This window comes from Rissa tridactyla, chromosome 7, assembly GCF_028500815.1.
Source record: "Rissa tridactyla isolate bRisTri1 chromosome 7, bRisTri1.patW.cur.20221130, whole genome shotgun sequence".
In the NCBI taxonomy this organism is placed as follows: Eukaryota; Metazoa; Chordata; class Aves; order Charadriiformes; family Laridae; genus Rissa; species Rissa tridactyla.
Genome location: NC_071472.1, coordinates 24,347,440 through 24,365,094, shown reverse-complemented (window position 1 = coordinate 24,365,094; position 17,655 = coordinate 24,347,440). Strand labels below are relative to the sequence as shown.

At 42.8% G+C, this 17,655-nt stretch overlaps 1 protein-coding gene across 6 annotated transcripts in view; it reads right to left on the bottom strand.

The window, feature by feature from the left end:
- Positions 1 to 16,199, bottom strand: part of UBR3 (ubiquitin protein ligase E3 component n-recognin 3) — a 113,686-nt gene extending 97,487 nt beyond the window's left edge. For all 6 annotated transcript variants that reach the window (XM_054209914.1, XM_054209915.1, XM_054209916.1 and 3 more), the window contains exons 1-3: positions 15,693 to 16,199; positions 1,883 to 2,022; positions 1,329 to 1,487 (exon numbers count right to left, since the gene is read on the bottom strand). In XM_054209914.1, coding sequence (XP_054065889.1) covers positions 1,329 to 1,487; positions 1,883 to 2,022; positions 15,693 to 16,144 — 751 coding nt within the window. In that variant the 5' untranslated portion in view covers positions 16,145 to 16,199. The remainder of the gene's footprint in view (positions 1 to 1,328; positions 1,488 to 1,882; positions 2,023 to 15,692) is intronic.
- Positions 16,200 to 17,655: the final 1,456 nt, after the last annotated feature.

Below are 17,655 nucleotides of genomic sequence, written 5' to 3'. Positions count from 1 at the left end.
TCCAATGGGAAAAAAATAAAGCAATAAAAAAACTGTAATGGTAATATGCCATATATAAATTCCAATAGTTGGAATTTTTCTTTCAAAGTTCAAGTTTTGACAGCTGCAATTAACAGATACTATTCATAAAGATACCACCGTTTCAACTGTTGGATGAAGCAAAGTCACACTGCATGCTCGGTATATAAGTAACGTGTGTCAAGTGCTTAAGGAAAAGAAAACATGAAAGAGATGACAGCATCTTTTCAGCTGTGCACTTTTGCATTCAAAGTCATAAGGGCAGGTTTTGCTCTAAAATCCCTTTCTTTGCTTTCCCTACCCTGAAACTGTACCTACTCAGACACATATATTCTCCATTCCAAGAGTCCAGAGAAGAATGCCTTACTTCCCATTCCCTCTCCACGTTTCTGTCTCAGGAAATCCATCACATATAGGAAAAGAAAAGTCATTAAATTTCTCCCATTCAAATATTATTAAACGGGGGAGAAAAAGGAAGGAAACAGAATAAAGACAACTGTCCCTGAGGCAGCTTTCCTAAGAGTTTCTCCTTTCAAATAAAGATTTAGAGATTGCCTGTTCTTCAGCTAGCTGCTGCCTAAGCCACTTATGGCAACTTGAATCGACAGAAATTACTATTTGTTTCATACCTATGCAAAGGAGGTATGCAAAGGACCCAAAGAGACACTTTCTAATCACGAGAAAATAAGATGGAGTGAATTTATACTAGGTGGTTTGGGGTTAAAAGTGACTGTCCAACACTTTCAGATTCATTGTGATTTGGTGCAGGATGGAAGGAATAATTGGCAGAGTAGGGACGGTTGTTTTTAAGACACACAAAAAAAAAAAGGCTTTGCACAGAAGTGCAGGACAGACAACGGCCTTTTGCTGTTCAGGTCTCCTCCAGTAACCTCTGAGAAAGCAGATACCAAAATAAGTTTGAGATATTCCACTTTGAGTAAGCTTGATATGCCTTATTTGGAAGTACTAAGCTACCGTGTTCACTTCACTTCACTTTAAAGAGAATGGATTTATTATGAAAACTCTTTTGAAATGATGTACCTTTATACAGTTATCTGGGACACAGAAGATAAGAGGTTCTCTCTTACAGGTCTTAATAACAAACGTTTCTAGTTGCTCCTCAAGCCCACCCCCCTACTATCAGCAACAATAAAATATCCTTAAAAACATGCATTTTTCTGAAGTGGTATTATACCACTTCAGTGATCAACTGAAGTGATAAACAAAACTTATGCCCTTATAAAACTTATAAGTATGAACTTATTGTTCATCATTTGAAAATTTAATTATTAAAAAGAACACAAACGTACCAGAGCTAAGATCTTTGTAGAACTGTTGGCTAGTCAAAACCTGGGTAAGAACTGATCGCATTGCTCCTCCCATTTTGGTCAAGTCTTCTAGAAAGGAAACATGAGGCTCCAAAACCTGGAGGATTTTATGAAGGTCTTTCTCTGATGGCAGATCGAGAGCTGAAAACCATATAACAAGAATTTTTGGCGTAAATGTAATGTAATTTGGCCAAGACCTTCACAAGGCAGAACAGCTATGACTACCACAAAGGAAATTTATTTACATATTCATAATGCTCTAAAATTCCCATGTACAAGCTTCAAATTAATCCTGATTTCAGTTTCTGGAAGAGCTCATCTCAATGACAGGTAACCCTTAAAACATATTTAAGAAGCTCTTCAGCAGAGAATAAAATCAAACTGCCTAGTCAGGAAGTAACTTTGTTAGGAAAAGATGCACAAAATTCTATGATATAAACTATAGATAGCATTCATGTACTGTGTCTTCAGAGACTGCAAAGCAAGAGATAGCAGCATGGTATGATATGCTAGATACATGCAAATTTAAAACATACCAGGCTCATTATACCCCTCTCGTAAGTGCTGAATAAGACTAAAGATGAACTGTGGAAGAACTAATTCTGACATCATCAACAAGTCTTTCGGGACACATGGAACGTTTGAATTTGACTTAATCCGGTGTCTTTTACAAAACCTATAAAACAGATGAGAAAAATGTTAAGCCAAGCACAGATCATCAGAGTTAACATATACTAAGAAAAGCATTACTTTTTCCATTTTTCAGAGAGTATATACTTTTACTTTCAAGGTAGTGCGGAAATGGTATTCTGAAATTCCAATTATTATGTTCAAACCCATTTTGTTTCCAAGTCCAACGAATTATAAAGTTGCCAAATTTTCTTCCCTTCTCAAAGTTCACATATCTAACATCCCAGTTTCTTCCCATACATGTTAGAAGCATCTTCCGCTGAACAATTAGAAGAACACGGAATTTTTCTTTATCAAGGCGTACCTGCCAATTCCTGAACAGCCTAATTGAAAATATCTAACTAAACCAGTTCCTCTCCTTTCCATGAAGTCGTCAGAGACTGGCCTGATTCTTCAAGTTCTCATTCAAGTGACTTCTTTAACATCTTTTGACATTAATAAACACAACTTCCAAAAGCATAAACACTGATCCTGCAAACTCTTATTTCAGATGTACAGCAACTAAGATTTACTTATCAAAGGATGACAGAAACACCCTGCAAAAATTGTGGAAATTGTTTCAATTAAAAAGAAAAGAAAACATTTCTTCTTTGGAGAATTCCTGTATGGTAGTAGTTGAGGCTTGGCTAATGCACAATGACAGGAGGTTGAGCCAAACCCCATTAGAGCAGACAGAATCATTTCCCACTGATCTACCATGAGCCTGAGTCAAGAGCCACTGAGTACTTTTCTGCTCCCAGTCTATTTTTAGAAAGGACATTTACCAACACCAAAGAGTTATCTACTCATGTCAAAAAAGAAGCTAACAAGGAATAAAGAGTCTAAAAACCCACCAAACAAGAGTAAACTACTGGAAAGATTCACTAGATTTTACCAGTAATTTTTCATCGTAGAGACTCAGAAATAGATTCAGTTGTGTTTGAATATGAAAATTGTTTCCTAATTTTATTCATGTCTTCACTACATTTGCTATGCCTTATTTTCCAGAAGAAGCCTGCTACTTTCTACAACATAAGCCTTTCCTCTTTGAGGACCCTTAAAGTATCATCTTCAAGAGAAGGTGGAAATAAAAGAAGCCACAAAGCCAGTATCTGAACCTAGGGAAAAAAACAAGGAGAATACAAGTCCAGCGATGGCATCTTCACAAGACTGGCTAGCATCTTCACGAGACTAAAGACTCTTTTGCTCTTACACATTAGAGACACATTTTATTACAAGGTACACAAAGGACAGCACTAGCCAGATGATTTGCAGTTTATATATACAGCCTCTCCATCCCCAGTGATGACCAACAACTTTCTGTTAATTAATGCACAAACTGGTAGTTTTCACTTCTGCAAATGACATTCACAGAAGTTACGAAAACTCATTTGCTTTTTCACTTTTGTCATTCGCTTTTTCACTTCTGTCATTCACTTGTGTCTCATCCACATACAAAAACCTGAACTGCCATAAATCACAAATCTGGCTTGATCTATGCTGCAATATGGTACCTCATTTATTATATTAAAGGTATTTGCTTTCCCTTTCACCACTACCCTTCTAAGAAGAGATCAAAAGTAAATAAAGACTTCAAAGACACAGGAGGAAAGGATTACTGCGCAGTGTGGTTTAAGATCTTTTACTGGTCCCCTCCGTATATTTTGCATTCAGCCAGAAGACATTTTCGCTGGTTATGATCACAAGCTAAGGGAGCCACAGTAACAACTCACACGTAAAGGAATTTTAAATCCCAGCTTCTGCTAAGCACAAGGCTTCCTTCCACAGAAAATAAAAAGCTCTGCTCCCCAAGAAGCCTATGCCAGCTTACCACTTGTGAATCAGCCTATGGATTACTTATCCCAAATTTAACATACCCTGTAGCTGAAGGTTATGAATCACGTATTCTCTTGAGATTCCCAAGAAAGCACTATTGGTTTACAATGTGTGTTATTATTACTATATTAATATAGGTTCTGGAAAATCAAGGAACCCAAATTTGATTCAGTGTAAGGAAATGTTCTTTCACTGTCACATGCACAAATTCCAGATCCCACACCCTAAACCTTAAAGTAGGAATGACAGTATCATTTTACAAGATGAGCCATATTCTATATTTATGATTCAAAGGCTCCAGTATTAAAGTACTGCACAAAATCAATACACTGTTGTAGCTGTTCTTAACTAACAGCTAGAAACGTGCACATGGTAAGGATCTGAGAACATGTTCTTACAGATGTGTCTTGCCGCTGGACAAGCTATTGGCCATACTGAATTTCAGGAGCAAGAATTAATCTACGCCACAATGATCCAGAAAGCCAATGCTCAGATCTTACTCTTTACAAATCAGGCTGAAGAAATCTTACTGAGACCAAGTTTATAATATTCACCCACAAGACTCTGTTTTATGCTCAATTACAGAGTCCTGCTACTGTATGGTATTTCCACCATCCTGAAATACCAATACTCTGTTCTACTCAAAGCTCTGTTGCCTTTACAGAGGGCTATACAATTCTTCTACAGACATTGACTTGGAAGATCTTCAGAGTCAAAATGACAGCTGTTTTAACTAGAGAAGAGCCAGAACCCCAAGCTGTGCCAAGGAAGAAACAAGTTGAAACTCGCTATACATGCAGAGACACCTTCTCCAACGGGTTACACAGTTACTGGACAAACAGCAGACAAAGCTATTCCATGATCAATTCCTTATACTTCTAAAAGAGCTTCCTTACCGCAGCATCAGTTAAAGAATTGCCTGTCTACATAAACGTACATTTCAAAATGCTTCTGAGACTATCAAAACAGGGATTTAACGGGCAACAAAAAGGAACATTTTCCAAATCTCTTCTGGTAACACCAAGCCTCAGAAATCTACCACCCGGAGCAGGCAGAAGTGTCTAACAGGGGTAGTGAAAGGTGGATATAATCTAGATAAAAAATACATTTTTTCTGAAAAAGCTCAAAAATAAAAATACCTACAGAGAGTAAGTCTGACTAGACAACTGACAGATCGCCTTGATCTGAACTTAACTACATGATTTCAATATTGCAGAATACTTTTTCCAACAAGCCTGTAGCTCCTATTTTATCTTCAGTACTTTCTATTTCTTGTGCTATACAATCTTCCTTGTAAATATTTTTATGATTATGCTACAATGAGCTTTAAGAATAGGAGTCATTGAGTGAGCATGCCAATTCACTAGCCAGAGATATTCAAGCCCTATTTCACTGAAGGTCTAACATAAAAGTACTAAAATACAGGTCTATGGGAAGACAAAAATCATCACCCTTTTTTCCTTATTCTTTCCTCTAATTCAAAAGCAGATTCTGGTTTTTTGTTTTCTATGTAGTTTCCTACCTTTGAAATTGCTTTTTCACAAAAAGAAAAGGCTAATTTTAGCAAAAGAAGAAAATAACACAGCAACTTGCAATTAAATAAAAACAGAGCTTTAACAAGCAATCCTGTCCACATGACTTCAAATATAATTCCTGAAATTTCTTATGTTGCATTGGTATCTTATTTGTAAGATGTAGAAGAACACTGTTGATGTCTACATGAGTAAGGAATCCATGTATTATTAACATAAGCAGCATTAACGTCTTCTAAGCAGCCTTCACTTTAGACTTTCCAGATTCAATCCATTCTCTCCTACTATTTCCATTTTTAATAATCCTATGGTGAATTTCCAAAGTGTATTTTACAAGTGGCTTCAGGTAAAATAGTTCCTTTCCTTCAGGCTACAGCTTCACAACTGCTTAAATTGAACTAGGTCAGCCCTGCCACAATTCTGTCTTCAGCCCTCTTATTTGTTCCAGCACTGGCACTTGATTGATCCTGTGTTAAACCAGCTCAGAAGCTAAGCTAGCAGGAGTTACCCTACAAAAAAAAAAAAAAAAAAAAAAAAAAAAATGCACTGGGCCAGTTTAAATCCACCACCACTCACAGACCCACCTCCTTGGAAATCACACTGAAATCCCCAAATCATCCCGCCATCATCCCTTTCCTTGTTCACCTGACAGGGAGCAAAACACACAGAACAAAAACACAAAACTGCAGGAGGATGCTGTCCTGGCCAACAAGCGCACCAGGTAGATACAAGGCTCGCTGTGAAGCCAACTTCTCCACTTCAAAGGAGAATTTTTAAACTTCCCCAGTTATTACGGCAGCTGATAAATGCCTTCAGTACCAGCCAGACCACACCTTTACAGCTTTTGAACATTTGCTCAGCCCTCCTTCCACTACATCCCACAGCGTCTCAGGTTTCAGTTGCATTCCAGAAACTTGACATAAGTTCAGGCAGAGGGACTATTTTTACTCTCCCATTTCTCTTGCTATTTTGTTCCCTGACTCTCCATGTTTAAAAGTAATTTGTTTTAAACTGGATCATAAAGCTGTCAAAAGAAGGCATCTCATTTTCACAAGTCTTACAGTACTACAGCATGAGCGCCTGACTCCAACAGAAGCTTTTAGGGACAAGAGTCTGGGACCCAAGTGACAGGACCCAAATGAAAACTACTGGAAATCCATTCCTAAGCAAAGAAAGTAAACCTCTGCTCAATTCTTCAATTCACTGAGTCATATCTAAAGTCATATCTAAACTGAGCTTTTTTTTTTTTTAAGACATCCCATACATTTCCTACTGTATACTACATGACTGAAATTGTCACTTAATGTTTCATAAAGTATTAAAACAAAGTGAGTAAATTCTGCTAATAAGAATTCAACACAGACTTTTAAAACAGCATGCATTTTGTCCCCACTGTAAAACTAACATGCAAATACTATTCCTACATACATGGAATGTACAAAATAGATGCAAGATGCAAAATATTTTTTGAGTGCTACAATTGCCTCTCAGAGTTCTCGTGAACTGACTTTTCGTTCTTTATGTACTAGTAAAGACTGCTTAAAAGTTTTTCATGCTTTTGCAGTTCACATATTAAAACAAATCTTAATTCAGAACAAAATATAACTTGCATAATCAGGATTAGAAAATTATCTCGATGAAAAAGGACTTTGATACATTGTAACCTTGCTTTATGTAAATCCACTGTCCTTAACCAATAACAAACACGATGTTAACTCTGAAGAAATGCAGAGAAATAAACTAATTGTTCCTCTGAAAATTAAGTTTTATGTTTTTCCCCACACACACCCTAGTAATTAAGTTTCAATAGTTCAATTCATTTCACCTGCAAAACAGGCTTCCAAACGTGAGTCACCGTGGTACCGAATTCCAGGCCTGAGGAATGATAGCTCTTCTGCTCTTTCTGAAAGCTGCAAGCTACAGAGTTCAGAGACAAAACTAAACACTTGCATTTCTGCTATTAGGGACTCCGATAAAAAGCAAACCCAACTGGAAAGACATCAGTCTAACCCTTCTAACCAGGAAAGCTCCAAAGTAGAGACACCAGAGGCAACAGTGGAGAACAAGGAAAGATGGCAGAAGAATTATGGCTTCTCAAGAAAACAAACAGAAAAACCTTTAAAGGACATCTTTCCAGGCTCTAAGCCTTCATGACAAAGCTGTTTGGCCAGGTTAGGAGGCTAGAAATCACAGGTTAGACTCTTAGAAATGATTCCAGTCCTTGCAGAGCAGCAGGAAGAGAGGCAGTGTGCCACCAGAAGCTCCCTTGGTGCTCAGTGCTATATTGAGCTCCCCTCAGCGAAGCAAGCTCACCAGTTCAAAGAAAAAGCAGGCAAAGAAGCTCTACAGAAGACCATTTCTATTATTCTCTGTTAGTCCTCTGACATAAACATCTTGTATAGTAGATAAAACTACAATGAGCTTCATTAGTATACAAGTACCCACTATCAATCAGAAACAGTAAATTTGGCAGTTTCAACTGTAAGACCTCAGAAATTCAGTGAGAATGTGAAGGAACGGACTTCTCAGCAGAGCTGAAGCTGAGCCTATGTTTGAATACACCCACAGAGTTGTTGAATTTGAGCATTTTGATAGACAATGGAGCAATTCAAGAGTAACACAATCTTCTGCTGCAAAAATATTGTCTTTATAAAAAGGGTGGATGCTCTGGGATATAATTACTGCACTGTAATTGCATCTAAGTACATCTTACATTCACCTCGTTTGACTGAAAAGCCTCAATTTACACACAATTTAAAATATATTTGTACAATAAGAGACATACAGCTAGCTAACTTACAACTGTAATACCCATGCTCTTTGGTGCAGCTTTTTTAAACATCACAGTGATGGCAAAATGAAGCCCTTACAAGTTAAAAGGGCCTCAGTTACACTGTTAATAGCAAAATTAAGATTATTAAAATTATCTTAATTCATCCATTTGCATGTATGAATATGGTCTCTAACCATTTTGTCCAGCAGGAACTGCAGCCTTTTCAGTTGAGTACTTCTTAAATGAGCAGTTAATTTAGTATTTCACTGTACTGAAGAAGGCATTGACAAGAATAAGTCTTCAAACTCAAGTCTAAAAAGCAATCTTCATGAAGGTTAACATTAAAAAAGCCCACAAGAAAAACATTTACATTCAAAATTCTTTCACAGCATGGAGTCTAAAGGTATCCTCTATTTTATTTTTTTTTCAAATATGGACCTAAAGATAGAGAAATTTAGATACAATGCATATTCTAGTTCTGTATGTTTAATTTCATAACATTTAGGATCTGATATTTCAGAGTTCTTAGTCTTACATAGCATTTTCAAAGCAGAATTCCCAGCTGACTTCAAAAGTAGGTCTGAGAGACAAGCAGACCAGCAAATATCTGGTCCTGAGCCCTCATCAGAACCATCTTTGCTTGGCCCTCACCCTTTCCAAACCATTAGTTCACATACAGTCTCCCTGCCCAGTTGCTTTCAGAGTCCCATCAATTATCTGCCTTAAAGCACATGGACAAGTACATCTTCTGTTTAAAGAACAAAAATCCAGTTTCTAAAATAAAGTTAACAAAAATATTTTCTGGCTAGTTTTAATTTTCTTGCGAAAATTTTCTAAGTCAAACATAGGGCGTGTAATATTTTGGCCCAAATACTTCATCTGACAAAGTTCTAAGTGACTGCATAGTGCTAGACAAATGTAAAAACAACCTTCATTTCTGCAGGATTTGAGTAAGATGTGTGGACTGTTATAAAAGCTATCAACTTAAGCTGAAAATGCCACTTTGGTCAGGCCTCCAACAGACAAGGTGAATATATATGTAATTTGCAGTTTTTTTGGAAAGGTAAGTGTGTATCCATGCATTTCATGCCAGAGCTATTATCATGGCACGTGCTGTGCAGAAACAGAGATGCATCCTGAAGAAGGCAGCCGAGTTCATTATACAGTCCTTGTTATTGTAATACCCAAATGGCTAGCTCTATTACTTCAACATAAAGAAAATTCACCATATTCTTTTCAAAGCTTACTACCAGAACCCTCTATAGAGGTGGGTAGCTAGGATACTATTATTTAAAATCACCTGCAGGTGTCAGATACCATTCCAGGATTTTTTAAAAATATAAAATTCCTGATATTCTGCAAGTGATGAGGAAGAATGGCCTGAACTCTGACTAACTTATATTAATTGTCGTTAGGAAAGATTTAAGAGACAAAAGTTCTTGAGGAATGTGTTCCCCAAACTTACACCCAAAATCACGTCTATTCTGTTGCCAACAGATCCATCAACAGTTCCATGTAGATCAGATACGTACCAGACAAATAACACTCCACCCTGACACAGCAAACTTAGAATCGTGGACAGCTGATAATTTCACAAAAGGGATAAAAAGAGCTTTGGAAATTGGTGGGATCAAAGCAAAGGAACTGAAAATCAACACTGGTTAGCCCAAATCTAAACAAGATTCTGTTTCCGTAGACCTCCAAAGCATCAGTTCTTCTTCAATTTAATATATACCAAGGTATATCACAAAGTGATAGACAAGTCATACAATAAATAAGCCAATTTCAGACAAGGCAAGATATACAGCAGTTATATCCTGTGACCTCAATCTTCAGAGTACTATTCTGTTCTTCAAACCAGACTGGCCCTATCAGCAAAAGCTTTGAGGTAGAACCATCATTTATTTTAAGCTTGTTCAGTGACTAACGCAGCAAGAGTTCAGACTTCTAAATGTTTAATGTTACGTATATTGATACATTTGAGTATCTTATCAATGGCATATTATTCCTGAGGCCTGTTTAAAGTACATGGCGTCTAGTCAGGACACAGCTCTAAAAGCAGTAATACAGAATTAACACTTGGCTGTTAACCATTCGGAAAACATGACAGCAACTAATTTAGAGGCTGATGTAGTCCTAATTAGAGACATTCTTAAGAGAAATCAAGACAGGCAGGTTTGTGAACTGACTGTATGGACGTAAATCAACACAGCAATTTGAAATCTTTTTTGCTTTCCAAGGATAAAACCTAACATGAAGGTCCATGAAAACTACCGAATGTTATTGTGGAATCCTAAGCAGCAACACAAAATATTGAGCTTTAGGTCTGGGGGAGGTGGGGAGGAAGGCAGAGGGAATCAATTATTCATAAATGCATGGTAACTGTGGTTCCTTGAAATCCTGTGGTCAGCGTGAATTCCAGTATGAATTCCTGTACCTTGTATGTGGAAGATCAGACACTGGAGTTTTCATTCTGAATAGTCGCACCCACCAGAAGTACTTGACCATGGGTTTATTTGGACTCTCATGCCAAGCTAATAGGCAGTACGGCTTCAGCCAGAAGTCTGCAATAGTCCAAAGGACTTCAAAAGCAGAGAAGCTGCACGGAGTTGATAGAGATCCTACGGAACACCATTTGTACCAGCACAACAATCCTGAACACAAGGACGTTTTTACATGGCTTCATAACACTCAGAGGCTAAACTCCTTGATAATGTGCAGGGTCTCAGCCTGTTGATAAAGCATCTGTTTCAGCAGCTTCTTGAACTCTTCCCTCCTTGAGGCTGCATTACCAAACCTAGCCTACGTGCTGGAGAACCGAAACCTTCTTGCCTACTGTTAAAGAATACAATTGATAGAGTCACACCGGAAGGGACAACCTTGAAGCAGCAATATGCTATATGTGTGCTGAACAGGTGATTTCGCTGTTGCAAGACACTCCATAAAATAACCACATAAGCTACTTAATGCCAGTAAAATAGTTATTACCTGTATGTCCCAGAACCCAGCCACCGGCAGATCTGACTTTTTTGATCTTAAGTGGATCACAGCTGCCAGAACCCAAGATGATAGAAGAGACCTTGTCTGGTGACCATGCACAGAATACATCCAAGGGTAACAATAATAGCTTTCTCAACAGCAAGCTTGCTTTTTTGTTGTCACGCTATTTGTTTTAAGTTTTCTCAAGTCTAGAATAGGAAAACGGTCCTTTACTCTTACTTAGCAACAGAAACTAAAAGAAATAGAATATATTCTTCCATAGCTCCCAAACAGCACAGCAAGGCCATTTCTACTGAAATGAGCTCCTCTAAGGAAGTGTGTCTGAAAAGGAATTGAGTCAGAAGGAGGGAAAGAAGGATATGGGGACAGAGTAGTAAGGTCATCAACACTAGGTATCTACTGTTCAAAATTTAACTAAAACTATTCAATAATACTTACTGGGTGCAAACATTTTAAACACACCAGAAAAACAGAGCTAATGCTAAATAAACTTAAGCAGAAGAAAATAAGCAGGCTAGAAACTAAGAATATACTTCTCATACTTGTTGGCAGTGAGCGGAGGCAAGGAGAATTTTCCAGCCTTTTCATAAGGGATCATGGTAGACCCAACAGATGCATCAGTCCCCAGGAGAGACATAATGAAGATGGGGGGGGGGGGGGGGAGAGAGAGAGAGAGAGGGAGCGAAGTCTGATCTAGCATGTAGCTTGGACAGGATCTCCATGAAACATACACTGATGTACCCTCTAAGACACACAGCTAAATGGAAAGATAAGTGTGGATCATTAGAGACAGGACTGCAGAAAAGCTTAGAGCTAGATACCTGAAGGTGCTTTTGAACACACAGCATATAACATCAATCTATAACAGCTACCTTTCTTATAACTACAGGGTTTTTTACTTCACACGCCTACTGATAAAGAAATGGCCCACTGTCGCAAGTGGCAATTGATAATTTCTTAGACCCTTTGATGTAAGTCATAAGAGAAGGCAAAGCTCTATGTCAATGGAGCCATTGGTTGCCATAACTACCATCAAATACACAGCAAACATCAATGCAGAAGCCTGTTTAATGAAATTCTTTACCTGGCTTTTTGCCTTTCAGGATATGCAACCCTTGATGAAGATATTATTCTCTTTGTACTGTAATGCAGCACTAAAACATCTGCTTCCCACATGATTAATTTAACAAATAAGTCAACACACAGTGAGGCATACTCAGAAACAGGACACGGGGGAATGAAATAGCCAAAGTGTAGAGGCTCTCTAGTATATCAGGTTATTGTCTACAGACTTAAAGGGGAATCGGAACAAGACAGCCACAGAAACAAGACGGTACTCATCAGTAACAGACTACTGACTAGTTATACTCTTATTACAACCACATGGCATATTGCTTTCTTCAAGCTTATTTTATAAACTATCAAGTTTCATTATAACTCAAGATCATCTACCAACCAAAAAAATACTCCAGTCTGAATTTTCTCCTGTCCAACTGCATGGGGTTTTTCTCCTCCAACAGATGAACTCGCCTGCTGAACTATGAACATATGTCTACTATAAATGCTTTAGAACTGAAGATTTTGCCTTCTTCAAAGCATTATTAATTACCTCTGATGGAGCTGCAAAATTTTATTTGCCCATGGCTACATACCATATGGGAGACGACTACAAACTATTTTCACTCACTGACATATCACTGGATCTTAAAAATCTATTAGACCTTGCCACAACTAGAATTTTTAATACTTTGACAAGCAGTTACATTTACAAACTTGGATATTTTCTAAAGTCTAAATTACATTCTAGTAGATCAGACCAACTGCAACTAACTTAATCATCAAAAACACTGAGATTTGCATAGGAATCAAAAGGTTCAAAAGTGTGACAATCCAAAAACTCTGAACATGGAGACAAGATAACAAGAACCAACAGAAACTACTGTTACTATAATATTCGTATACAGTATCCACACAAAATTTTATCTGAGCAGGCAGATGGTAGATAAAGTTCGTAAGTAGGCTCCACATTTGATTCCCTTGCTATTAATAGAAGCCTAGGCTGTGGTGGCCAAGGTTATATCGGGCTAGACACACTCTGGTTTCCTGATTCTACCATGAAGGCCACCTAACTTTAACATGCAAAGCATTACCTTTGTAATTGTGCAACTGATTTGTATACACAGTTAAATCAGTTTATCTAAACATGCTGCACTGAAGCAATTCAAGTCAATAGGCAAAACTCCGTGTGTGTTTGCGTGCATTAATGTTTTTACATTGGTTTAAGCTTAACTTTGTGTTGCACAGCAAAGTTTCTAGTTCACTTAATTGCACTGGCTTAACATCAATTCTTTAGATAAGCAGGGGTGACCTTATGTTGAGTGCAGGCACCCCACGCACCGTCATGTATTGTCCTCCTGTATGACCATGAGGACTGGAAAATCTACTGCTCAACTCAAGAGTGTTGTTTCTGAATGGATACTACGGAATTATTTATCTAAAATGATCAAACTTCCTGAAGGGACCTACCTCACACCCAAGGCAATTTTACTCTCGAATCCTACTATTAAAAGTAATAAGTAGGGTAAATATAATAGAACTGAGGAGAACGGTCTTACTCCCTCAGGGTTTGTATCAGTTTACACTGCAAGTTTAATAGCTTTTTTTTGTTTGTTCTTTATTACACCAGTTTTCTTCAAGACAAAAATAGTTTAAAATAGGAAAAGACAACGGTGAAAGCTATAAACTCTGGGATGAGAGCAGTACCAGAAGTCATTTCAATATTTACCTAAAGTAGTTCAATTTGTCTATGCTCTATTAAAATCCTACCACTAAGAGGAGCCCTAAATCTATCCCACGCTGACCACTAGAAGAAGTGACATTAAGTTTTTTTCTTACTTCTCAAGATCAAGGGGAACTGTTACTTCAGTGATACTGAGGAAGGCAGAATCGCCAGAAGTTGAACAAGAGCTGATAAAGAATCACTTCAGCAGTAGCCCCTTGAAACCAGTTAAGATTAATAAAAACAAAAGGAGGGAAAAAATTCTTCCATTGGAGGGAGTCTACCAATGAGAAAAGACTCCACCAAAAAGGAAGAATGAAGAAACGATGAAGGCAGATATCAAGAGAAACAAAGGGGGGAAAAAAAAAAAACAACTTAAGAAGAAACAAAGAATGAAGCCATCTCAAGGCCTAGAGCAGGAGAATGGTGTCTATAGACACAAAGAATCAGAGCCAAGACAACAACCTTCAAGCAACAGAAAAAAGCAGAATTAGTGAAATCTCTAAGTAGAAGCCCAAAACCAGAAGGAACCTTAAGATGCAGAGTGAGCGGTGCAGAATTATACACTGTAAATCTTAAAAACATGAAAAGAACCAATGAAAATGTTTTAATACTTCTGCATGTTCCTAGCATTTTCTGCTAGGTATGCCACAACTCAAGATTTATTGGGAAGAGACGGGACAGTTTTTACAAGGAGAGAATATCTCACCCAGTCTAAGACCATCAAGACAGAGGCTATTCTAGAAAGCTAGTCAGAAGAGAAGCCTCACTCAAGCACTCCAGAGTGTCTTCTGGCAAAGTCTTTAGCTCCCTGGTGAATGAACAGGAACACAGGCAGCTCCAGAAAGACAATCAGATGTGAAATTTGAAGTTTACTGGCCAGGTATCACCTCCACCCAATTATTGGTTGACTGATCTTCCCTTTGACCATTGAGTACAAAGGGAACAAAGAAGGGTATAATGAGGTACCACATTCTTCTTTCTGAAGAAGGTACCATTTTCTTCTTTCACATTCTGGCCAGGTACCCAAGTCTTGCCTCCAGCAGGTCTGCATGCTTACAGAATACCAAGGACATTTGACTTCCTCAAAACCCTACCCTGGCTGTACCCATCTAAGAGTGACCGAATTCCTTGACTGAAAGCCGAGAATACCAAAACCACAAGGCAAGACGGAACCGCAGACTGGGAAAGCACAAAAAAATGGCTCCCTCTTACTCAATCTGTTCACTTCGGCGTATTTACTCGCCCGAAGTCCAAAAGTATTTGGCCAGACCTCCTGGCTGGCTGCGCTAGGCCAAAGCAGCTCGCTGGGAGCTGACAGGTACTGCCTCCCATGCACTCCGCCTTATCAGCTTCCCCGAAGGCACAGACACCCGCTGCGAGGGCAACCAGATTTGCATGAGCCACCCCCCCCCCCCAAAAAAAAAAAAAAAAAAGGCACACGCCCGTCAACAAAGAAGGAAGCCACCTCGCCGGACCCCCGCCGGGAGAGAAGGCGGGGCTGACCCCCCCGCCGCTCAGCCCGGCTCGGGCGCCGCTTCCACCGATCCTCCTCCGACCCCCGGCCAGACAGGGAGGGAGGCGACCCAGACGGAAGCAGGTGCCCCGCTCACCCGCCTCCTAGAGAGGCACCGGGCAAAGGCCGAGCCGCGGCCACACCTCCGCCGCCCCGCGGGGAGGCCGCTGGGCCCTCGGGGGCCGCCCCCCGCCGCGCCGGCAGGTGCCCGCCCGTCCCGCCGAGGTCGCCCGGCGCTCACCCGGCCTCCCGCATGACGTTGCTGTCGCCGCAGTCGCAGGCGCCCCCCGCCTGGCTCCGGAACATGTTGTAGTCGTGCCCGGCGTGTTCGCCTTGGTGGAAGCACTCTGCGCACAGGCTCATGCAGGGCGAGATCCCGCACGTCCGGCACCGGTAGGCCACGAAGTTGGCTGTCCACACCAGGCCGCACAGCGTGGCTGGGTCGTAGGCCCGCACGGCTTGCACGAAGCTGTCCCAGGGCTCCCCGCCCGACAGCAGGCAGCGGCACCACTCCAGCGCCTCGGCCGCCGCCTCCCCGCCACCAGAGCCCGGGCCCGCCGCGGGGGCCAGCACCCGCGCCAGCAGCGCCCGCAGCTCTCCCGCCGCCTCTGCACCGCTCTCGCCGCACAGCGCCGTCTTCAGCTGCGCCGCCGTCACCCCCTTATCCGGGCCGCTGGCGCCGGCCCCCGCCATGATGGGAAACTGAGGAGCCGTTACGGCTGCGCCGGGCTCCCGGCTCTGGGGCTCCCCCCCCGCCGCCCTCTCTCCCCTCCCAGCGGCGCCTCCCTCTCGCGATAGCCGCGGAACGGGCGCCCTCCCCGCCACCCGCCCGCTACCTCCTCCTGACACTGCCTCTCCCCTCCCCTGACATTACCCCTCCTCTTCCTCTGCCCTCCCCGCCAGCCCGGGCACCGCGCAGGTGCGCCGCCCGCCCCACAAAATGTCGCCGCCCGCTGGCCTGAAACTTCTTGTCAGAGCGGGGGGCGCGCCGCCTGCCACCGCGGCCCTCACCGCCCTTCGCCTGGAGCGCCTGCCTGGGGAAGGGGGGGCCGGCCACCGGCGCCGCCGGCGTTAACGGAGTCCTCTTTGTTACTGGGCTGCTGCTCCAGCGAGGAGGCTGCCGTGAAGCAAAGGCACCGCGCCGGTGTGTCCGGGCCGTGGCGGTCCCGCCAGGCTGAGGCGGCGGCTCTGAGGAGTGGGGGACGCGGAGAGCGCCTCTGAGCCCCGCTGTCACGGCGGGACACCACCGGCGGCGGCACCGCACCGCGCCGAAGACCCCGAAACCAAACCAAAACCTGTCCCTAAGCGAAAGTGAGCTTTTATCTGACAGCAACAAAGCCCCCGAGGCGGACGCCCCTCTGCTGGCTTCGCCGCCCTGCCTCCTCTGGTGGCCGGCGGTGCGGCCCCTCAGGGCAGGGAATGGCGGGCAGTGGCGCGGTGGGTCTCCCCCCAGGATCACGGGGAGGAAAACATGAGAAAAGTGAGCGAATCTGCTACTTTCTTCTCAAAAAGGGTCCTTTCCGCCGCACCGGCAGAGGTCCCTCTCCTCGCTGTCCCTCGAGTCCCTTGACAGCCAAGGAAGCGCTGGGGGGACATCCGGGGGGGCCTTTCACGGGCACCCAACATAAGGTTGTAATAAAACGTATCGTGTTTGTACGTGACAGGTCACAGCTAGTGACAAGAAAGGGAAAGTTCCCCTGTCTTTCCCCTCCCCGTTCGCCCGGAACGGGGCGGCGGCCCTGCGGCAGAGGGCGGAGCGCGGCGCTACCCGGCCCGGCGCCGGGGGCTGGCTCGGGGCGCGGCGCGGCGGAAGTTGCGCGGCGGCGCTCGGCTCGGCCCGGCCCGGCCCGGCCCGGCCCGGCGCTCTCAGCCCGCCCCGCTGGGCCGCGGTGAGTGGGGGCGGTCGAGGTGTGTGCGGCTCCGCGGCCGCGGAGGGGGCCCTGGCGGGCGACGGGCGTGGGGGGTGGAGATCCCCGGGCCTCGGTTCCGGCTCCGCTGAGGGCTGGACGTCTGTCGCGGGGCCTGGCGGGAGGAGCGGAGCCCGGGCCGAGGGGGGCGCGGGACCTCCGAGGCGGCTGGCGGGAGCCGGTTACCGGCGGTGCGTGAGGAAAGGGGCTACCGCGGTGCGGGAACGGCCTCCCGTTAGTCGGCACCGGGCTTGCGTGCACGCACACACACCCCACCGCCATCGGTGGGCCGTCAGC